General features: G+C 42.1%; 1 protein-coding gene across 3 annotated transcripts in view; it reads right to left on the minus strand.

Moving 5' to 3' along the window:
- The window catches only part of TRIM55 (tripartite motif containing 55), a gene marked incomplete at both ends in the record, with an annotated part of 42374 nt that extends 41283 nt beyond the window's left edge, over positions 1 to 1091 (minus strand). For all 3 annotated transcript variants that reach the window (XM_082601168.1, XM_082601167.1, XM_082601166.1), the window contains 2 exons: positions 218 to 390; positions 924 to 1091. In XM_082601168.1, coding sequence (XP_082457294.1) covers positions 218 to 390; positions 924 to 1091 — 341 coding nt within the window. The remainder of the gene's footprint in view (positions 1 to 217; positions 391 to 923) is intronic.
- Positions 1092 to 23977: the final 22886 nt, after the last annotated feature.

Genomic DNA, 23977 nt, shown 5'->3' on the forward strand with positions numbered 1-23977 from the left:
TCTGAAATTGATACAAAAGCATGGGCCCCAGCTTCCTTCTCTCCTCCCAAGAGCAACTCTCACTCCCATTGGGAAGGACTGACTTGGAAAAACATTTTCCTATAAAACAATTAGCCCCTGATTGGTAAACAAGCATTCAGTATAGCGACCCACTAAAACAAACAAATAACTAATGAAGACAAGCTTCCGATGTGTCTGACACACAGGAGAACCCTACCTGGTGGACTCCTGCTTGTAGATGTCAATGATATTTTCCACCAGCAGGTTCCTCTGAAGCCCGTAGATCCCATGTCTGTCCAAAACCACTTCGTGTCTGCAGGATGGGCAACGGAACCGGCCCCCCGAGGCCACAGTGCTACCTCCTCTTGTGGGCAGGTACGGGTTAGAGGCCTGGTCTCGCCAAGCAAGAAAAGAGGAATTGAGTAATGCCACAGGTAGCTTTCCAGAGGCTTCTCTTCACTCTCTGTTACACTATGAGCAACATCAACGCCTGCTTTCAGCTTGCTGTGAGATCGTCCCTTAGGGCATGATCAGCAAGTGATCCTGAAATGCAGGGCCATCACTTCTCCCCAGTCAAGTGCCATGTACCATCTTCACCATGAGATGCTTTTCCACCCAGCATTTTCATAACCAAAAGTTCCAGCCAGAAACTCCAACATTAATGTCTTGGGCAGTAATTCATTTACAATTTTGAGACAGATTCAATTTTTTTTAAACAAGTATGATTCTTGGGATTGAAATAAAATTAGATTTGAGAGTACGAAGGAGGCTGACAGCAAAGTACAAAGCAAATCACTTTAAAAACTTTTTTTTTTTAACAAATGCAACCTTATACAGCTTTCTAAAGAAATTACCTCAAAGTTAAGCGCTTGATTCAGAGAAGAGGGAATCTTTTCCACCCCCTACATTCCAAACAGACCTACCTGGAAAATGTCACTGGCACATTTCCTACACAGGTTATGCTGGCAGGGGAGAATGACCACGGGTTTCGTGAACATCTCTAAACAGATGGGACAGATAAGTTGCTTCTCCAAGTTATCCATGGTCTGCTGCTCTTTGGAAAAAGACTTGTAATTCAAAGATGCGCTCATCTCCTGGCCGTCCCTGTGTGCTCTGCCAGGGAAAGGGCGCTTCGAATGGTTTCTGCAAGTGATTCCTGGAAATAATTCCAAGGATTGTGTGATCAAGTGTCCTTTACGTTTCTTTCCGTGGAGGACATTGTTTCAGGCCCAGGTTCAGAGTGGGGCTGGAGCTGTTTTTAGCAGCCGAGGGTCACATGACAGCGGACAGACTTGTCCGTATAAGCCAGTGACAGGAGGATGGATTCTGACAGGTGACAGAGAACAGGGGCCAACATTTCCACCCCAGGGAGTGAAGAGAGTGGGTGGGAAGGAGGATTACAAACCCCATTTAGACGGGGTTGTGAGGAGAGGGAGGTGAAGCTGACAGTTGTCAACAACAGATGCAAATGTTGGTGCCCAGCCGCTGAGCCATGCCCCCTGTGAGCAACCAGCAAGGGCTTGGTGATGGGCTTCTCCAGGACCAGGGAGAATGTAGTCCAAGAGTCTCACTGTATAACGAATGCCATTTCTGTCTTGAGAATTTAGGAAGCGAGTCACCAAAAGTAGTGTGATCATACTATCCTAGGTGAAAACAAACAAAGCATGTCTGCTTGGCATATCATTATCCTGGCTTCACAAGGGTAATCAACTAAAAAGACTTGCTTAGTGTTAAATATTTCATCTTTGTGAGGGTTGTGAAATGGGAAAAATTTCAACTTAAAAACTGATTTCTGGGCTTCCCTGGTGGCGCAGTGGTTGAGAGTCCGCCAGCCGATGCAGGGGACATGGGTTTGTGCCCCGGTCTGGGAGGATCCCACATGCCGCGGAGCGGCTGGGCCCGTGAGCCATGGCCGCTGAGCCTGCGCATCCGGAGCCTGTGCTCCGCAACGGGAGAGGCCACAGCAGTGAGAGGCCCGCGTACCGCAAAAAAAAAAAAAAAAAAAAAAAAAAACTGATTTCAAATCTTTTCACCATAAAAGTATCCACAAAATTTAAAAAATATCCAAATACCAGTTGATCCAATTTTTTTTTAAAAGTTGTATAATAAAGCTCTAGTATGCTCTTTTCTCTCTCTTTTTCCTAATCCTCCTTCATCCTATACACCACCACTACACACACCTAGAAACACAAAGAAAATTTGGCAATCTTTAAAAATTTTAGTTTGCACCAACAATCAGTAATGAGGTAGTGACTGGCACATGGGGTGGCACACCCATTATTTTATTTTGCCATATCGTGGGGGACAAATATCAGTGCCATTTTCAGTGACTTCCACTGAAAATGGAATCCTGCTTCCACACCTGGGTTTTATCTGGTCTGAAATATCTATACCCCTCTGCATTAGTCTCATTTACCAAGTTGATTTCTTAAATGATAGTTTCCCTAGTCATTTCTGAGCATTCTTGGTCTGCTCGTAAGTCATCAGTTTCAATTCTGATATTTGCCAGGATTTTGTGAAACAGCTGTTTCATCTATATGTTTTAGTTAAAGATTTAAAATCAGATCAAAAATGAAATAAGAAACACATGTCTATTTTTTTTTTTTTTTTTTTTTTGCGGTACACAGGCCTCTCACTGTTGTGGCCTCTCCCGTTGCGGAGCACAGGCTCCGGACGCGCAGGCTCAGTGGTCATGGCTCACGGCATGTGGGATCCTCCCGGACCGGGGCACGAACCCCTGTCCCCTGCATCAGCAGGCGGACTCTCAACCACTGCGCCACCAGGGAAGCCCCACATGTCTATTTTTTTATGTGATGAATTTGCAGCTTTATTTCTCCTTGATTTAAAAAACGCCATACAGTGAACACATTTTGTTAACACAGCCCCAGGGTGCAATAATTACCAGTAAGGAGTAGATCGTTGACTGGTTATGTACGCCCTTAGTGCTGTGTGCACTGAGAGTTTATTGAGAATCTAATAAGCTCTATTAACTAATAATAAGTTATATGTATTCATAAACATTTCAGGGATCTTGGGAGAATTTTGTTATTCCTTTCAATGTCTGTTTAGCAACTACAGTGAAGAAGGGAATTGGTGATATTGTTTTACTGAGTTAATTCAGTTCACCTAGCCTAGACAGTTAACTGTGTTTATTGTTACATGGGCTATGGAGGTCTGAGCAAAATAAGAGAGCTATTTTCTAAGAAAGATGAAGTTTCTACTGTAAAAGACCTTGCAACCTAAGGAAAAGCACTTAAACTAATACTATACACTATAGCCAAGCCTATCCTTTTAAGAGGAATTCATTCTTTCAAAAAATATTTGTTGAGTGTTTATCATGTGTCCTGAAAGACGAACAAGGTACAGGTCATTGTCCTCAAGGAGCTCAGTCTAATAAATAGTAGAGATAAGACACGCATATACAGAACCACAGTACAAAACAAAATGTGATAAAGAACTTCAGGGACTTCCCTTGTGGTCCAGTGGTTAAGACTCTGCACTTCCAGTGGGCACGGGTTTGATCCCTGGTTGGGAAACTAAGATCCCCATTCCGTGCGGCACGGCCAAAAAAAACCCCCAAAAACCCCAGAGAATTCCAGAGTTGGAAGAATCAGGAGGGCTTCATGGGTGGGGTGGCATTTGCACTGATCCACTGAGGAACCTAGACACCAATGGGCATGTCGTTCTGTGGGCAGTGGGGCGTAGGTGGGGCTTCCAAGAAAAGGCACAGAAGCAGACAGGAGTGCCGGGAACGCACAGAGCGTGTGGTGCTTTGGGCTGGAGTGCAGAGCATGCTTCTGGCACATTGGCAGCCCATGAATACTGGGCTGAAGAGTTTTTACCACTTAATAAATTAGGCAACAGGAAGTCATTGAGAGTGTCTCACATGGACGTTTCCCTGAGAGCTGTGCATTGGTGAAATTAATCTCAGTGCTGGTTGGGATAGGTCAGTGTGAAGGTGACCTGGCTAAAGACCAGATGGGAGGTTGTTGCCTAGGTGAGAGGTCATGACGCCCTGGCACTGGATGACGAATGGCAGTGGGGAAGGAAAGGAGGAAATGGACTCTGGTGGCTATGAGAGTAGAATCCTCAGGGGTGACTCAAGTGCCTGAGCCAGAGCAACCAAGATGATGCAGTGAGAGGCTGCACAGGGAGTCAGGAGGTCCAGGTCCCATGTCCACCTCACCTGGTGATCCTGGGAAAGTGACCTCACCTAGTTGGATTTCAGTTCTTTTATCTGTGAGTGGGGTCCATAACCTAACTTAGCAGTATTTGTAGGAAAAAAACACTCTGAAACTGCATGAACATTGAGAATCCCCAGTTGAATTATTTGATGGAGAGTTGAACCCTACCCTCTCCTTTTACTCTCTGCTCCTTCTTGCTCTCTGCCTTTCATTTTGTCTTAGAACTGCCCCTGGAAGCTACAGAGGAAACTAGCAAGAAGCCCACAGGAAGAAGAGCCAGGTTGATGGATAAGAACCACCTTCCCTTCCTCATCCTTTTTCCTCCATTCCTGCTCCTCCCTCTCTCAGAGACCAGCCATCTATGGGGTGGGCATGTGAATTGGGAGTGGGACATGGGGGTAGCACTCTGGTTCCTAGGGGGGAACCAGAAAATTTTAGTCTGCTCCCAAATCATTCAGAGTCTGAGAGATGGCAAAAATTCTGGAAATGAATCAGAATTGAAGTCAGCTTCAAGGCTCTGGAATTTGCAGTGGACCTGGGCCTCCACAGAGATGCGAAAACCAGCTTAGTCTCCTCAAGGCACCTTGGACTCTTATAGGGGTGGTGCATGACTTCCTCCCCTCTCCTACCCACACCCTAGCACAGGGGGTTGAAACCAATCAGGGGTAATTACACAGGAAGTTGCCATAGTTTGAAGCACCAATTTCCCCCCATTCTTGAGTCCTACCACACTGCGGTACAGGTGTGTTTAGACACATTGAGAAGCTGAAGCAAAACCACCATGGCTCTCACCTCCTCCAGAAGTTTCCCAAATCCCCCAGATAAGTCAAAGGAAGCAAGATGGGTCCCTAAGAACCTGAGTTTATGCCCACGGTGGACTTGGCACTGAGAGGTGACAACAGAAAGAGAAGACTCTTGACCTCTTTCAACCTCTAGCTACCAGGCCAAATGAACCCAGACTTCAGGGTCCAGCGAAATGTAGATCTCAGTGTGTTCTTAATCTCAAGGAGGGAGAAAATGAGGTTCTAGAATCCCTTACTTTAGTACTACACCACCACAACAAACATAATAAATGTTTGCAGAGTACCAATCATTTCTTAGTCTAGCGCTCTAGAGTACATATTATTATCTCCATTGAGCCAACTGTGGCTCAGGGAAGTTAAGTAGTTGCGCAGAATGATACCTTTTGACTCATCCACTAAGCTACCCCACCCCATACTCTACAGCACATTGTCCATTAGAATTTTCTGCAATGATGTAAATGTTCTACATCTGTGCTGGCCAACCTCTAGCCACAGGTAGCTATTGAGTACTTGAAATATGTATAGTGCAACTCAGGAACTGAATTTTTTTTTCATTATTTATTTATTTATGGCAGCGTTGGGTCTTCATTGCTTCACGTGGGCTCTCTCCAGTTGCAGCAAGCGGGGGCTACTTTTTGTTGCGGTACATGGGTTTCTCATTGTGGTGGCCCCTCCTGTTGCAAAGCATGGGCTCCAGGTGCGCGGACTTCAGTAGTTGTGGCACGTGGGCCCAGCAGTTGTGGCTCGCGGGCTCCAGAGCGCAGGCTCAGCGGTTATGGCGCACGGGCTCAGCCGCTCCGAAGCAAGTGGGATCTTCCTGGACCAGGGCTCGAATCTGTGTCCACTGCATTGGCAGGCAGATTCCCAACCACTGTACCACCAGGGAAGTCTGTGAATTTTTAATTTCATTCAATTTAAACATATGTTTAAATAACCATATGGGGCTGGAGGTCACCATATTGGACATAAGTCCTAGAACATAAGATATTAAAAAACCTTTGGGGAAAATTGAAATGTATATGAAGGATTCTCTGGCAGGAACTGGGTTCCTCTCTTTTGGTGGATTTTGTACTTTCTGGTTAGGGTGATATGAAACTCCTCTAACCCCAGAATAGTTAGAAAAGCAACATCAACTCTAGATTCCAACTTGCAAAACAAGACAGAGTACTCTGGGGAATAGGAGGCATTAGAAAGTTCCCAGAGAATCAGTGTCAGAATCAGTGTACTTCCCAAGGATTCCAGAATGTCCTCAGCATTTCAGTTACCCATGTTCTTTTTGTCTCTTTAACATACATAATTGCAAATCCAGGTACTTGAAAATAATCCAGGCTTAGCTCCAGGAACTAGCTAGCCATTCATCAAACCAAACATGGAAAGTGGAGCTAAAGGGAAGTAAAAAATAGATATAGTTTGAAGCAAAGCAGTGAGGCAGCGTGCAGCCCTGGAGGAAGAGAAAACAAGAGGAACTGGAAGACTGATCTTGATTTCAGCTCATTCTCTAAGGTAGAGGAAGGAGAATTCTTCCTTCTTTTACCCACCAGAAGTGAGAAAGTTGGTGTTTGACAAAATCGTTAAAACAAGGAGAGAAACACCAGACTGTGTGGATATGGAGGCAGACAGTAGGGGTTGCTGGAGAAGAAGGTTTAGTTAGACTGGAACACTAGGTCATGAGTGGACTGAGACTTTCAGGTCAACTCCAGCACCAGTTAAGTCTCCTGAAAATCACTTTAATCCCATGCCAAAACAAAAGCCAGTGCTTAATAGTTTACAGACCAGGGCCTCGTAAACTAAGACAATGAGGTTGTTAGTTTTTCCCTGCAGTATTGATCCATTCATCCGTCCGTCCATCCATCCGTCCATCTTCTTACACCAAGGACTCTTGACATCTACAAAATGCTTAACATTTTCCTTCGGTTTACATTGTCAATCTTTTCAGTTTAGCTGTTTTTCTGGCAATAGGCAGCTTGAATATGTGATTTTAAATTTTTTAGTGAAAAGAAACATTTTACAAAAGCTAAACTAAAAATGAAATTAACTAACTTGAAAAGTACTTAACAGAAGCTAAGTGGCATTTCTTTCATTAGATAGTTTGCAAACTTCTGGCTGAAAGCTTTTTTTCTTCTTGATAATTAATCCTTCTCCAAATCTGTTGTTTATAAATTGTACTTCATCATACATATCTCTAAGGAAATGTTAGAAAACTAACATATTGTACTTTCCTCTGAACATTTCTTGGCATAGTTCACATGCCAGAAATAAACAGTGGCAGTCCCTAAGAGTAGCAAATACTTTAGTGTAAGGCCTTCCCAGTGGCCATGTCTGAACTCCTTACCTTGGCTCCAAGATCAAGGACACTTGGCTCCACCCTCAATGCACACAATCTAGTCTTACCTCCCCTCCACCCCAGCCTGCTAACTGATGTCTCTGAATTTACTCTTGCCTTCTGCAATCTGCTTCTCATGTGTCACACTCTATTTAAATCCCATTAATGGTCATATTACCCCTAGGGATAAAGACATTAATCATCACTGTGATCCCTAAGGCCTGACATGATTTGGCCCGTACGTACCTCTCTGACCTAACTGTACAATAGAAATAAGATGTGAGTAACAAATATGAGCCATATATAAGATTTTAAATTTCTAGTAGCCACATTAAAAAACAGAAACCAATGAAATTAATTTTATTAATATATTTTATTTAACCCCAAACCATATAAACTATTATCATTTCAACATAGAATCAGTATTTTAAATAATCAGATAGTTTTATTTCTTCCCTTCCAATCTGGAAGTCTTTTACTTTATTTTTCTTGCCATATTGCACTGGCTAGAGACCCCAGAGTGGTTTTCCTTGCTTCTTTCCTGATCTTAAGAGGAAAGCATTCATATTACTAAGTATAATGTTAGCTGTGTGTTTTTCATTGATGCCCTTTATCAGGTTGGGGAAGTTCCCTTCTCCCTACCTTCCAAGCCTGCTGACAGTTTGAAAAATCAGGACTGGATGTTGAATTTTGTCAAATGCTTTTTCTGCATCTACTGAAATGATCGTGTAGTTTTTCTTCTTTAGTACTGTGATGAATTACCTTGATTTTTGAATGTTGAACTAGTCTTGTATTCTTGGAAAAGACCCATTCAGTCATGATGTATTTTCCTTTTTATATATTGTTGGATTTAACTGGCTAAAATTTTGTTGAAAAATTTTGCATCTATGTTCATGAAGGATATTGGTCTGTAGTTTTCTTTTCGTGTAATGTCTTTGCTTGGTTTTGGGATCAAGATAATGAGGGCTTCATGGAATAAGTTAGACAATACTCCCTCCTCTTCAATTTTCTGGAAGTTTGTGTACAATTGGTGTGATTTCTTCCTTAAATGTTTGGTAAAATCACCACTGAAGGCATCTGGGCCTGGTGTTTTCTTTATGAGAGAAATAAATGAGTTAACACATGTGAAGTAACTAGAACTGTGCTTAGCTTGTCAGAGGTGCTGAATAAATGTTAGCTTTTAATTTTTTAGAATTCATCTATATTTTCAATTAAATTAATAAATGGTTATTACAGAACTTAGAACGTATTTTTAAATTTTAAGGAAGAAGAAATCACAGTAATCCTACTAGCCAAAGATCACTAGTGTTAACATTTTAATGCATTCTTCAGTGTTTCCTACAGGTAATTCATGCTTGTTTATATTGTTATTGTTTATATTGCTCTGTGCCTACTTTATTCACTTAATATTCAATTATTAACATTTCCCAAGTCAGTAAAAGCTCTTAATAAATAAAATTTCAAAGGCTATACTATTATATGGTCATACCATAATTCACTTAACCATCATTTTGTATTTTTAGAATTGTTCTACTTTCCCTGCAGAGGAGATCCAAGCACCTCTTTCCTGCACTTTCATATATATTTATATAAATGCTCGTATAAACTCTAGAATATTCCCTCCAGGCCTTCCCTCTGTGGTGTGCTAATAACATACACTGATAACAGCTAATGTTCATTGTGTGTTTACTATGTGCCAGGCACTGTAAGAAGGGCTTTACATTAAAAGTAGGTGCCATTATTATCATTCCTATTTTACAGATGAGGAAACTGAAGTACCAAGATGTCAAGCAACTTGCCCAAGGCCACCCAGATAGGGAATGGCAAAGACAAGAAAGTCTATCAGGTTTCGCAGCCCACATGACTAACCATTAGGCAATAGTGCCTCTCAGCTTATATCTATAGACTTTTTATATGAATTCCATTCCACACCTGAGTTGCTGATCCTGAGATATTGTTTGAGTTCTTGCCCAGCTCACTTGTCCCACACATGTGTTCTCCACCTGGATTTGGGGTGCAGTTGCTAACAATTCCTTTACTTATTACCTGTTTCTTGCTCTTGTAGTTATTATAGTTTCACTGCCAGCTCCTCCAGCCCACCAGCTAGAACACCCATCATCCCAACCAGAAATTGGGACATATCATCTGATAAAAGGATTCTTTTTCCTACTTTGTAAATTTGTTTTCACGAAAAAAAATGATGTATTTTAAGTGAATCATTATACATTCAGTAAAGAGACTTTACTGAAAAGAATTTAAAATGGAAGCTGCCCTAGAAAATGAAAGACACGCCAGTAAAAAACAGCAGGTTGTACACATTGGTAACAAAAATATACAGGTTGTCTAGAATCCTAAAACGGAAATAAGATAAAAGTATTTTCACTTCTCAACTGTAATCCTCATAAAAGGTGTTATCTCCGCCTTTGTCTAGGTTTATATTTTGTGTTGACAACTGCAATATCGTTTCAACAGCTTTTTCATGGCTATATTCTAGAAAATTAGGATAGAGAGACTTCATTACCAGAAAAGACTTTGTGTGTGTTCTGCTAAATTGAATTTTTCAATGAGTGTGTGTATTTGTGTTTGTTTTTGTCATGTCTTTTAACAAAACAGACCACTCTCAAGGGCAGCCCGAGCTAGAACTTTTCTCCAGCTGACTCCCTCTCTGTGGTGGTCTCTAATTAACTCTCCAAAGTTACTTCCCAGGAGGAAAGTGGCGTTAGAATCCTCCTCCAACAAGAAGCCTCTGGGTCCAGGGTCTTTTCCACTTCCTCACCTGTCCTCAGGTACCCGCCTTGCTTTATCATATCCGTCTTGGATCTGCCAGGAGCCAGGCACCCCACTGTATGCAGATGAGATGGACCAGAATAGTCCCCGCCTCCTCAGCTCAACGTAAGTTTAAAGTAGCAGCGTCCTTTTCCAAGTTCTGTTTTTCATTTTGTTTTTCTGTCAGGTCCCCTTAATTATGCGTAGTTTAGACTCCCTGTAAGTGCAGCCATCAATCACAAATCACAAAAGACTCAGAGTGCCGACAGACGTGGTTGCAATCTGTCTCCATTTTTGGAGAGAAAAAGAACCAATTTCGTGAACTTCACAAAGTAAATGGGTCTAAAATTTTAAAATTAGAAAAATTACCCCCTCAAGTACCCTCGTCTGGAAAGTTTTAATAGCGGTAACCTCAAGCTCGCCCAACTACTTTCAACTCTTGTTCGAGTTGAATGAGAATCAAAAAAAGACCACTGGCGATCAGGAGAAAAACTGGAGGATGCGGGCATCGATCCCGCTACCTCTCGCATGCTAAGCGAGCGCTCTACCATTTGAGCTAATCCCCCACCGCTGGCCACGGCTGCTTATCTCTTCCTCTAGAGACAGAACAGGGCGTTTAGAAGCGAAGATAAATATTCTTGACCACATTCTTGTCCCTGTTTCATGGTTAAGGCCAAAGTAACAAAAAATAAGTCTCTCTCCTTCGAGCCGGAATCGAACCAGCGACCTAAGGATAGCTATGAACACCACTCTACAGTCCTCCGCTCTACCAGCTGAGCTATCGAAGGGAGCGGCGTGGTAGGCTCTCAACCCATCATCATAACTTTTAGTCATTTTTCTAGGCTTCGTGTGCTTTCTACCGCGTTGCCTTCGTGATTCCCAGGTTCCTTGGGCACGAGATCCTCCTTGCGGACCTCCCAGCTCCTCACGGCAGCCGCCGCCCCGAGCGCTCGCATCGCCGACCTTGCACGGGCTCTGAGGACTAGGTCAGGGGCCTGGCCCCGGGGAGCCGGCCGTTGGCCCGGGACGCGGCTTGGCCGCGTCGGCACTCAGGGGTTCGGGAAACGCCAAAGACGCTTTAGAAACAAGCGAAGGCCGTGACCCGGCAGCCTCCCCGCTGAGCTCTGCGCAGACTCAGTGCCCCGCTCGCTCAGAACTCGGACCGCATGTCCCCGTTTCCGGGATTCGCAAAAGATTCACACCGAGAAAGTTAAGGGTTTGGTCCTGTTATTTGGAAAGTAATGTATTATCAGAGAAATCCTTATGCGGAAAGGACCATAAAAATCGTAGGAAGCTCGACAAAAGAATCCTCGTCTCCTTCGAGCCGGAGTCGAACCAGCGACCTAAGGATGCCCGTTAAGAGTGTCAACTACAGTCCTCCGCTCTACCAGCTGAGCTATCGAAGGGACGTGAAGAAGTCGTGCCCCCGCCCCCTGAGATTCAATATCTAGGAACCAGAGCGCGCTCAACCCTTAGCCAGAGATGAAATTGAGCATGCGTAATGGAGGGAGTGGGGCGCGAAGGGAGTAGGTGCCCGAATGTTGTTTGACGCGTGCGCAGAAAGACTATCCGGCTGTGGCTCGCGGAGCCTGACTGCGGCAGGAGTGAGTTCCGAACTCTCGTGGCAAGACTCCTCCGCGTGTCTGTCGTACTTTTTCTTTACTCCCGGTGTTAGGGGAGTTACTGTCGGGTGTGCTTTCCCTATTCTGTAACCTTTATGTCTCCTCACCCCTCGTGTGAGGGGTCCGTGGTGCAGGGTGATGCGTCCGACTACGAATCAGAGGACTGTAGGTACGAGTCCTTCCAGTCTTGGCGTTTTTGTCCCCTTAGTTTTCAAAACCAGAGATTTTTACTACTTTGGGGTTCTCCCAAGCTCAAATGCCGAGAGTTTACCACACCTCGAGGTTGGAGAGCCACCAGGCTTGGTTTCCGATGCCGCCTGTCGAACTTTCGAGATGTTGAGAGGTTCGCGAACACTAATAACGGGACGCCGGTGGCCGGGCGAGGAGGACGGCGCGGGGCAAAGCCGAGGAAAGGAGGGGCGGTTCCCGCGGGCTCCAGGTAGGAAGCGGGGAGGGAGCCCCCAGGTCAAGCCCGCAGTTCCCAGGACAAAGCTGGTTAATGTCGCGGGGCTGCGTCTACCGCGGCTCGGCTCGTCAGGTCTTGGAAGGTATTTGAAGACGTTGCAGTTACCCAGTTACTAAACCACGCCAGCCATGCCCGACAATGCAGAGGGAACAAAGTTATTTACAAGGTTCTTTGGAGCCCGCTCCCATTTTACATTTCATTTAACAAACCCCTTCTCGGTTGTCAGCAGAGCAGAAAAACCATCTAATGATTTGGGTTCTGCCCTCAAGCGCCTTTCAAGCAAGAGGGCATAATGTTGGTTTGAGCAAACTGAGTTTTTATTTTGAAGTTATTGATCTTATTTGTGGAAAGGGGTTTAGAATTAGTTCTTAAGTCTCCCCAAGTAAGGGAACAGCTCCCCAAAGTAAAAGTTTTAAGAAATGTGAGGATGAGTTAAGGAAGAGAAAATGCAAGGTTAGGGAAACGGGCTAGTCATTAAGTGGGAAAGCGGCTTCCTTAAGGCCACACAAACATGGTTTAAAAGGAGTTAAAAATTTAGAGGGTGGGGCAAGCACAGACTATTTGAACGAAATGGTGGGCTTTATTTTTGTTTCCTAGTGCACATTTTGCCATTTTTCGCACGTAACAAGCCGGTATCTCTTTAAAGTTATATAGTGTCTCCGAGAGTTAAAAAAAATACTACCTCTGTGAGAGGTGGGGGAGATGTGTCACACCCCTCCCCCCAAGTTTATGGAAAGAACCTTGTAAATTAGGCTAAGAGGAAAGGGCCTTCATTTTATTCGTACTGTCTTCATTTTATAGGGTGGCAAGTCAGGTGTTTATTATCTGCAGAGGTCACTGCCTTGGCCATCACTGCACTGTGGTGGAATCCTGGCCCCTTGGTGTGTAACCCCCTCCTGATACACCCTCTTCCAAAACAGCCAGCCAGATCAGAGTGATGCGTTCCAGGAGGGCCAAGATGTTTCTTGATTTCTGGCCCTCTTGTGATAGAAATCCACACAGAGCTAATGTAAGCAAGTGGCCTATATTACCGTGATACAGGAGTGTCCCAGGGAAACCATGGAGGAGTGGTAACTAAGCCTTCTTGTGGTTTTCCTCAGTGCCTCTCAGCTTCTCTCTCTGCTTCTCTAGTGTGCACAGTTGGAAACATGGTGCTGCACCCCTCCATCCCCACTACCCTAAAAGTTCCTGACGTTTATCCCTTAGTCTATTGCCGAAGATTGAATATTTAGTCCCTCCACATGGCCCCAGATTGATATGTTGAAAATCTAATGCCCAACTGATGGTATTAGGAGGTGGAGCCTATGGGAAGTGATTAAGTCGTGAGGTCACAGCCCTGATGAATGGGATTAGTGCCCTTATGAAAGAGGCCTCAGAGAGATGCCTCCTCTCTTCCAGTCATGTGAGCATACAGTGAGAAGGGTTGGACACACATGATTGCATCCCTCTTTCCTAGGATGCCAGTGAAAGATAGTAAAGACATACAAGAAGAAAAAGTCTCCTGCCACATGGAAAACAAAGTAGGTACAATCAGCAAACCTGAGCTTTAAAATAATTTCTGGGATTGTGGAAAGCAAGTGAGATTGAATAGATACATGGCCCAAAATGGAGAAAATCACAGCTCAGAATACACGTTCTAGAAGCTTGCAGAAACAACCATTTTCCCCATGGAGCTCCGAAGAGGCTTCAGGCACAGAGGCATCAGCTCAAAGGTCGGAGGCCCACAGCAATGTGCAGCTGCTGTAGCCTTTGCCCCAGCTGGAGCCACTTGGAGAACTGATGAAGCAGAGTGGATTTGCCTGGGGAGAGCCTATGGGGTATAGGGCTGGGGAGAGCGGCAGAGTAGAGCCTAATAATCAGAGACCTGGAGAGGAAGAAAGGCTGCCCCACCCCACTCGCAATTAAGTTGGCAGTTTGGAGCATCTTGGGCCAGCACCATAGAAATGAAAAACCCTGCTTATCCCCAGGACCCAGGCATTTTACAAGCACCCATCAACGTAGTCCTTGATTCATGAATATGAACATATGTCTACCAGACATTTGAGAGGAAACAAAAACAACTTAAAGTCCAAGATGAACAAACAAAATAACTGGTCCAGGAGGAAACAGATGATGCAAGGAGTAATACAAAAGCACTTTTTAAAATGCTAATTGATAGTCTCAGGGACATCCAAGAGGATATTGCAGCAATAAAAACCAGAACAAGGTGGTATTAAAAGGAGCAAGGAGAGAAAAATTGACCTCTTGAAAACTAAGAGTGATTGCTAAGGTGAAAAATAACACTGATCATGGCAAAAGATCAAATTTCAAGTTATAGAAGATAGAATGGAAAATATCTCCCAGGACACCAGAATAGAGAGAGCAGAAAATATACACCTAAAAGCATGGCGGATAGACCCAGAAGACACAATGGCTATCTAGTCAGAGTTCCAGAAAGGGAAAACAGAGACAATGTAAGGAGAGGAATGGAAGAAAGACACTAGTTATTGAAAGGGCCATCCAAGTAAGATGCATGAAAAACAGCTGTGTCTGGACACAACCTAGTGGAATTTTAAAGCATTAAGGATAAAGATGAAACCCCCAAAGCTTTCATAGGTGGGGAAAAAACAAACAAAAAAACAGTCTAGCTACAAAGGAATGAGAATCAGATTATGATCAGATTTCTTATCAGAAATACTGGATGCTAGAAGACAGTAGAGCAAGGCCTTCAAAGTTCTGTGGGAAAATAATTTTGAACCTAGAATTGTATAACCAGTCACAGTAGCGATCACATATGAGGACAAATAGATAATTCACACAAAGTCTCACAGTTTAAATCTCGTGATTCCTTTCTGAAACAAATTTTTTTAAAAAATATTACTTGAGGTTCTTATAATGATTGGTTTCTCCAGGAAGCAGAAGCTGATACAGAATTAAGAGTACAAAATTTTACTGGACAGTAACATCCGTGAACAGAAAAGGGGAAGACACAGTATTGGGTGGGGGTAGCCATCAGACAGTGACGCAGACCTGACAAAGTCTCTGCCTGCCCCCTTGGTAGCTGCAGAGCAGATTTCCCTTTGGTGGAGTCCTGAGTGGGGCAGAAATGGCTAGGCCCTTATACAACCTCCTTGTCAGAAGCTGACAACCTTGGCCAGGAAACTGAGGTGAATCCTGAAGAAGTTAACACCAGGAGGCTCTCAGTTAACCACCCTCCTTGCAGCTGGGCAGTGAGTCCTTTCTGGAAAGGCAGTCTAGGAGCAAATACTCTATGTCTGCCACAGATGTACTTCATCAAAACAAGAATCCAAGAAAGAGGAGTACCCAGGATTTAAAAAGAAGAAAGGGACCAACTCAGGAACTCAACGTAAATCCCAGGTTAACAGTGATGCAGCAAGCCAAGAAAGCAATCAGGACGAATTAGGAAAAAACAGAAGAGGTCAGAGGGCTCTAGGAAGATGATCTTTGAAGAAGAAAATGGATTCTTTCACAGTGAACGTGACGAAGGACGAGGAAGAGCTTAGGGATGTGATAAAGGTATGTTGCTTTTCTCAGAAAGCAAACCAAAACTAATTAGGAATTTCTAAAAAAGTACATAGAGCTTCATAAAGAACTCATGGTCCAAATATATGGCGAACTGAAATCTGGCATGATTTTGAGAAATTGATGACCTGTGTTGCGGGCTAACATATGCCCCCCCCCCACTTATAGGGAACCTCGAACTTTCAGAATGTGACTATATTTGGAGATAGGGCCTTTAAAGAGACAATTGAAATGGGGTTGTTAGCGTGGGTCCTCATCCACTTTTGACTAGTGTCCTTGTAAGATGAGGATATAGGGAGAGGGAGAGACACCAGACACACATGTGAACGCACGGCAAGAAGGCACGCACCTGCAAGCCCGGGAGAGAGGCCTCAGAAGAAACCAAGCCTGCTGACATTTTGATTGTGGACCTCTTGCCTCCACAACGGTGAGAAAACAAACTGTTGTTTAAGCCACCCAGTCTGTGGTATTTTGTTATGGTAACCCTAGCAAATGAATACAGACAGGCATGGTGAGGAAAGAGAACTTTGCTTTCTTTTCTGTGTCCACTGGTATGGTTTCCATGTTTGTTTGACCACATGCAAACACGTGTGGGGCAGTCAGTCCCATAGTTGTCATCTAATACAGCATTTAATAACAGTTGCATGTATTTATTTATTTATTTGGTAGTGTTTGTAAATGCTTGGCATTCTCGTTATTAGCAATAGAGTGTTTTTGCATTCTTTTTTTTTGAATTTTTGAAGTTACTTTATTATTTTTTATACAGGAGGTTGTTATTGGTTATCTGTTTTATACATATTAGTGAATACATGTCAGTCCCACTCTCCCAATTCATCCCACCACCACCGCCCCCAACACTTGCCCCTGCTTTCCCCCCTTGGTGTCCATACGTTTGTTCTCTACATCTGTGTCTGTATTTCTGCCGTGCAAACCGGTTCATCTGTACCATTTTTCTAGGTTCCACATACATGCGTTAATATACGATATTTGTTTTTCTATTTCTGACTTACTTTACTCTGTATGACAGTCTCTAGATCCATCCACGTCTCTACAAATGACCCAATTTCGCTCCTTTTTATGGCTGAGTAATACTCCATTGTGTATATGTGCCACATCTTCTTTATCCGTTCATATGTCAGTGAGCATTTAGGTTGCTTGCATGACCTGGCTGTTGTAAATAGTGCTGCAGTGAACACTGGGGTGCATGTGTCTTTTTGAATTATGGTTTTCTCTGGGTCTATGCCCAATAGTGGGATTGCTGGGTCATATGGTAGTTCTATTTTTAGTGTTTTGAGGAACCTCCATACTGTTCTCCATAGTGGCTGCATCAATTTACATTCCCACCAACAGTGCAACAGGGGTCCCTTTTCTCCACACCCTCTCTAGCATTTGTTGTTTGTAGATTTTCTGATGATGCCCATTCTAACTGGTGCAAGGTGATACCTCATTGTAGTTTTGACTTGCATTTCTCTAATAATTAGTGATGCTGAGCAGCTTTTCATGTGCTTCTTGGCCATCTGTATATCTTCTTTGGAGAAATGTCTATTTAGGTCTTCTGCCCATTTTTGAATTGGGTTGTTTCTTTTTTAAATATTGAGCTGCATGAGCTGTTTATATATTTTGGCGATTAATCCTCTGTCTGTTGACTCATTTGCAAATATTTTCTCCCATTCTGAGGGTTGTCTTTTCGTCTTGTTTATAGTTTCCTTTGCTGTACAAAAGCTTTTAAGTTTCATTAGGTCCCATTTGTTTATTTTTTTTCCCCATTACTCTAGGAGGTGGGTCAAGAAAGATCTTGCTGTGATTTATGTCCAAGGGTGTTCTTCTTATGTTTTCCTCTAAGAGTTTGATAGTGTCTGGCCTTACATTTAGGTCTTTAATCCATTTTGAGTTTATTTTTGTGTATGGTGTTAGGGAGTGTCCTGATTTTATTCTTTTACATGTAGCTGTCCAGTTTTCCCAGCACCACTTACTAAAGAGGCTGTCTTTTCTCCATTGTATATCCTTGCCTCTTTTTTCATAGATAGTTGACCAGAGGTGTGTGGGTTTATCTCTGGGCTTTCTATCCTGTTCCATTGATCTATATTTCTGTTTTTGTGCCTGTACCATATTGTCTTGATTACTGTAGCTTTGTAGTATAGTCTGAAGTCAGGGAGTCTGATTCCTCCAGCTCTGTTTTTCTTTCTCAAGATTGCTTTTGCTATTTGGGGTCTTTTGTGTCTCCATACAAATTTTAAGATTTTTTGTTTTAGTTCTGTAAAAAATGCCACTGGTAATTTGATAGGGATTGCATTCAATCTGTAGTTTGCTTTGGGTAGTATAGTTCACAATATTGATTCTTCCAATCCAAGAACATGGTATATCTCTCCATCTGTTTGTGTCATCTTTGATTTCTTTCATCAGTGTCTTTTAGGTTTTTTAAAATTTTTATTTATTTATTTTGGCTGCGTTGGGTCTTTGTTGCTGCGCGTGGGCTCTCTCCAGTTGCGGTGAGCGGTGACCACTGTTCTCTGTGGTGCACGGTCTTCTCATTGTGGTGGCCTTTCTTGTTGCAGAGCACGGCTCTAAGCACGCAGGCTTCAGTAGCTGTGGTGCACGGACCTAGTTGCTCTGCGGCATCCTCCTCGACCAGGGCTCGAACCCGTGTCCCCTGCATTGGCAGGTGGACTTAACCACTGTGCCACCAGGGAAGCCTGTCTTATAGTTTTCTGAGTACAGGTCTTTTACCTCCTTAGGTAGGTTTATTCTTAGGTATTCTGTTCTTTTTGTTGCAGTGGTAATGGGTTTGTTTCCCTAATTTCTCTTTCTGATCTTTCGTTGTTAGTGTATAGGAATGCAAGAGATTTCTGTGCATTAATTTTGTATCCTGCAACTTTACCAGATTCATTGATTTGCTCTAGTAGTTTTCTGGTGGCATCTTTAGGATTCTGTATGTATAGTATCATGTCATCTGCAAACAGTGACAGTTTTACTTCTTTTCCAATTTATATTCCTTTTATTTATTTTTCTTCTCTAATTGCCGTGACTAGGACTTCCAAAACTATGTTGAATAATAGTGGCAAGAGTGGACATCCTTGTCTTGTTCCTGATCTTAGAGGAAATGCTTTCAGTTTTTCACCATTGAGAATGATGTTTGCTGTGGGTTTGTCATATATGGCCTTTATTATGTTGAGGTAGGTTCCCTCTATGCCCGCTGTCTGGAGAGTTTTTATCATAAATGGATGTTGAATTTTGTCAAAAGGTTTTTCTGCATCTATTGAGATGATCATATGGTTTTTATTCTTCAATTTGTTAATATGGTGTATCACATTGATTAATTTGCGTATATTGAAGAATCCTTGCATCCCTGGGATAAATCCCACTTGATCATGGTATATAATCCTTTTAATGTGTTGTTGAATTCTGTTTGCTAGTATTTTGTTGAGGATTTTTGCATCTATATTCATCAGTGATATTGGTCTGTAATCTTCTTTTTTTGTAGTATCTTTGGTTTTGGTATCAGGGTGATGGTGGCCTCGTAGAATGAGTCTGTGAGTGTTCCTTCCTCTGCAATTTTTGGAAGAGTTTGAAAAGGATGAGTGTTAGCTCTTCTCTAAATGTTTGATAGAATTCACCTGTGAAGCCATCTGGTCCTAGACTTTTGTTTGTTGGAAGATTTTTAATCACAGTTTCAATTTCATTGCTTGTGATTGGTCTGTTCATATTTTCTATTTCTTCCTGGTTCAGCCTTGGAAGGTTATACCTTTCTAAGAATTTGTCCATTTCTTCCAGGTTGTCCATGTTATTGGCATAGAGTTGCTTGTAGTAGTCTCTCAGGATGCTTTGTATTTCTGTGGTGTCTGTTGTAACTTCTCCTTTTTCATTTCTCATTTATTGATATGAGTCCTCTCCCTCTTTTTCTTGATGAGTCTGGCTAAAGGTTTATCAATTTTGTTTATCTTCTAAAAAAAAACAGCTTTTAGTTTTATTGATCTTTGCTATTGTTTTCTTTGTTGCTATTTTATTTATTTCTACTGTGATCTTTATGATTTCTTTCCTTCTACTAACTTTGGGTTTTGTTTGTTCTTCTTTCTCTAGTTCCTTTAGGTATAAAGTTAGATGGTTTATTTCAGATTTTTCTTGTTTCTTGAGGTAGGCTTGTATTGCTATAAACTTCCCTCTTAGGACTGCTTTTGCTGCATCCCATAGGTTTTGGATTGTCCTGTTTTCATTGTAATTTGTCTGTAGGTGTTTTTTGATTTCCTCTTTGATTTCTTCAGTGATCTCTTCGTTATTTAGTAATGTATTGTTTAGCCTCCATGTGTTTGTGTGTTTTATGTTTTTTTCCCTGTAATTGATTTCTAATTTCATAGAAAACACGTGGTCAGAAAAGATGCTTTATTTGATTTCAGTTTTCTTAAATTTACCAAGGCTTGATTTGTGGCCCAAGATGTGATCTCTCCTGGAGAATGTTCCTTGTGCACTTGGGAAGAAAGTGTAATATGCTGATTTTGGATGGAATGTCCTATAAATATCAATAAACCTATCTGGTCTGTTGTGTCATTTAAAGCTTGTGTTTCCTTATTAATATTCTCTCTGGATGATCTGTCCATTGGTATAAGTGAGGTGTTAAATTCCCACACTGTTATTGTGTTACTGTCTATTTCCTCTTTTATAGCTGTTAGCAGTTGCCTTATGTATTGAAGTGCTCTTATGTTGGGTGCATATATATTTATAATTGTTATATCTTTTTCTTGGATTGATCCCTTGATCTTTATGTAGTGTCCTTCCTTGTCTCTTGTAACATTCTTTATTTTAATGTCTGTTTTATCTGATATTTATATTGCTACTCCAGCTTTCTTTTGATTTCCTTTTGCATGGAATATCTTTTTCCATCCCCTCACTTTCAGTCTGTATGTGTCCCTAGGTCTGAAGTGGGTCTCTTGTAGACAGCATATACATGGGTCTTGTTTTTGTATCCATTCAGCGAGCCTGTGTCTTTTGGTTGGAGCATTTAATCCATTCACGTTTAAGGTAATTCTCGATATGTAAGTTCCCATTACCATTTCCTTAATTGTTACGGGTTTGTTTTTGTAGGTCCTTTTTTTCTCTTGTGTTTCCCACTTAGAGAAGTTCCTTTAGCATTTGTTGTAAAGCTGGTTTGGGGGTGCTGAATTCTCTTAGCTCTTGCTTGTCTGTAAAGCTTTTGATTTCTCCATTGAATGTGAATGAGATCCTTGCCAGGTAGAGTAATCTTGGTTGTAGGTTCTTCCTTTTCATCACTTCATATATATCATGCCACTCCCTTCTGGCTTGTAGAGCTTCTGCTGAGAAATCAGTTGTTAATCTTATGGGAGTTCCCTTGTATGTTATTTGTCGCTTTTCCCTTGTTGCTTTCAATAATGTTTCTTAGTCTTTAATATTTGTCAATTTGATTCCTATGTGTCTTGGTGTGTTTCTCCTTGGGTTTATCCTGCCTGGGACTCTCTGAACCTCCTGGACTTGGGTGACTATTTCCTTTCCTATGTTAGGGAAGTTTTCGACTATAATCTCTTCACATATTTTCATGGGTCATTTCTCTCTCTCCTCTCCCTCTGGGACCCCTATAATGTGAATGTTGTTTTGTTTAATGTTGTCCCAGAGGTCTCTTAGGCTGTCTTCATTTCTTTTCATTCTTTATTCAGTTCTGTGGCAGTGAATTCCACCATTCTATTTTCCAGGTCACCTATCTGTTCTTCTGCCTCAGTTATTCTGCTATTGATTCCTTCTAGTGTATTTTTCATTTCAATTATTGTATTGTTCATCTCTGTTTGTTTGTTCTTTGATTCTTCTAGGTGTTTGTTCTTTAATTCTTTTAGGTCTTTGTTAAACATTTCTTGCATCTTCTCGGTCTTAGCCTCCATTCTTTTTCCAAGGTCCTGGATCATCCTTACTATCATTATTATGAATTCTTTTTCTGGAAGGTTGCCTATCTCCACTTCATTTAGTTGTTTTTCTGGGGTTTTATCTTTTTCATTCATCTGTTACAAAGTTCTCTGCCTCTTCATTTTGTCCATCTTTCTGTGAATGTGGTTTTCCTTCTGCAGGCTGCAGAACTGTAGTTCTTCTTGCTTCTGCTGTCTGCCCTCTGTTGGATGCGGCTATCTAAGAGGCTTGTAACAGTTGCTTTTAAATGAGGGAGCTGATGCCCAAAGATGTGAAATGACTTACCTTCAGTAACAAAGTTGAACAACGGCAGATGAGAGTTCAGATCTCCTGAGTCACCAGCCAGGACTCCTTGCTTGGCACTACTTGTCGCCAATTGGACACTTGAGTTAGGGGGACTGGATGCTGGACTGCTCCCTGGGAGAAGGGAGGTTGAAAGGTAGTTTCTGATGTCAGGCAACGTTCAGTGATGACCAGGACGTTCTGGGAGTAGGAAAGTGTTGGTTTATTCAAGGGAACTGTCTTTTCATCTCTCGAACCCAAAGATCAAGTTCCTGAAATTTGTTAACAATGGAGCTCCATGAAAATGTTGCCAAGATGCCCTGAGATCTGAAGGACAAAGCCGTTGTTCAACTTGGAAAAATACTTTACACATATCAACATGAAAGGACTTTCACATTCTTCCTTTCAATTAAGGAAACCATTTGCAGATCACAAGGCTCTACCAAGAAAGGTTAAATAATTTCCTCAGAATGACCCTCCACATTGGGGGAGGAGGGATGAATTCAGGTTTACTGATTCCTCATCCATGGCTTTCTGTAAATATTTACTGTGTCCAGGAAGGTTATTTGTGAGAAAGCACAGAGATGATGTTTCCAAAGTCAGAAAGGGAACCCTTCTGGAGAACTCCAGGGGAGCTACAGTTGATTCTTGTTATGCGTGGTAGTTAGGTCCTATAGAAGTCACTGCAAACAGTGATTTAGTGAATACGGAACCATTGCTTCTGGGGGAAATACAGGGTTAAGTTCCCTTGAGCCTCTGTTCACAACGTTTTCATCATTAAGTGATCAGTATACAACCTTGTTTTATGCATGTTTCTGTAAGGACGCCTTATTTAATGCATACTACTGATTCAGTAACATGGAACTCATGCCCAGCAGCACTATTACTCATATCTGAAAGAAGCTTATCTAACATACATGTTTTTTCCATGAGGCGCATCATAATTTCTTGCACTTAGGAACACTAGGCAGCACTATGCTTTTAAACATTTTAAATAGTGAAATTACCAACAAAAAGCACAAAAATGCAAAAAAAAAAGTGGCACTTGTTTACAGTAAGAAAGCTGAAACAAAAAGAATGTTGTCAGTCTCAGCTGGGAGCAGGTACTCTGGGCAGCTGGAATTTTTTGCTGTTCTGCATCTCTCTGTGAATGACCATGAAGGCACCCTGAGTATTGATTTTGGGGTTACAAATAAATATTAGCAGGTAGGCAAATTTGCAAATATGGAAGCCGTGATAATGAGAATTGACTATATTATTAAGTCACACTAAATCCTGAATTATATGCCAAATCACTACCTCGAAAGATCTTAATGAGACTAACCCCCAGCTCCCCACCTGCGTTAAGCAGGTTAACAGGAGCCATTTGTACTACAGGGAGATGGCAGGACTGACCCATCCACTTCCCAGGGCTCCATAAGCCTCTGCAAACTCACCTGCAGTCCTTCACACTCAGGAAAAGCAGAGCCCTCATCTTGTTCACACAGTGTCTTCCCCAAAGGTATGATTTGGGGGGTGGGGGAGGGAGGGGGAGGATGTTGCAGGGAGATTTTCTTCAGAGATTCCTATTCCTTTAACAGCCTTTTATTTACTCTCTACTATGTGTTAGGCATTGTTCCAGTGCTGGAGACGTAGCAGTAAACAAAACAGACAAATCCCTGCTCTGATGGAGCACACATTCTGAAGGGGCGGACAATAAATTGACTGTAAATAACATATAGAGTAGGTTCACCAGTGGTGAGTGCCAGAGGGAGAAATAAAGCACAGGTAGATCCAGAGTGTGGAGGGTACTGTGCTTCTCACAGTGGAAAACTGACGTCGGAAAAAAGCCAAATAAATTGCTACAGTGTATATACATATACATACACACACACATTTATTTTAAATGGTTGCAGATAAAATTCCTTTAGAAAAAGTTAGTTTGCTAAGTTGTATTTCCTTTGTACTATGAAGAAATAACAAAGGATTGCTAATTTAATAGTCTGACATAAGTAATGGTATATTTTTACTAATAGAAATTTCACGATTTGTACCTTATTTTGTACAATGGAGAAATTGAGTATAATTTCACTTTTATTATGAATAGATAACATTTAAAGTCATGA

This window comes from Mesoplodon mirus (assembly GCF_964341445.2).
Source record: "Mesoplodon mirus genome assembly, chromosome: 16".
NCBI lineage: Eukaryota > Metazoa > Chordata > Mammalia > Artiodactyla > Ziphiidae > Mesoplodon > Mesoplodon mirus.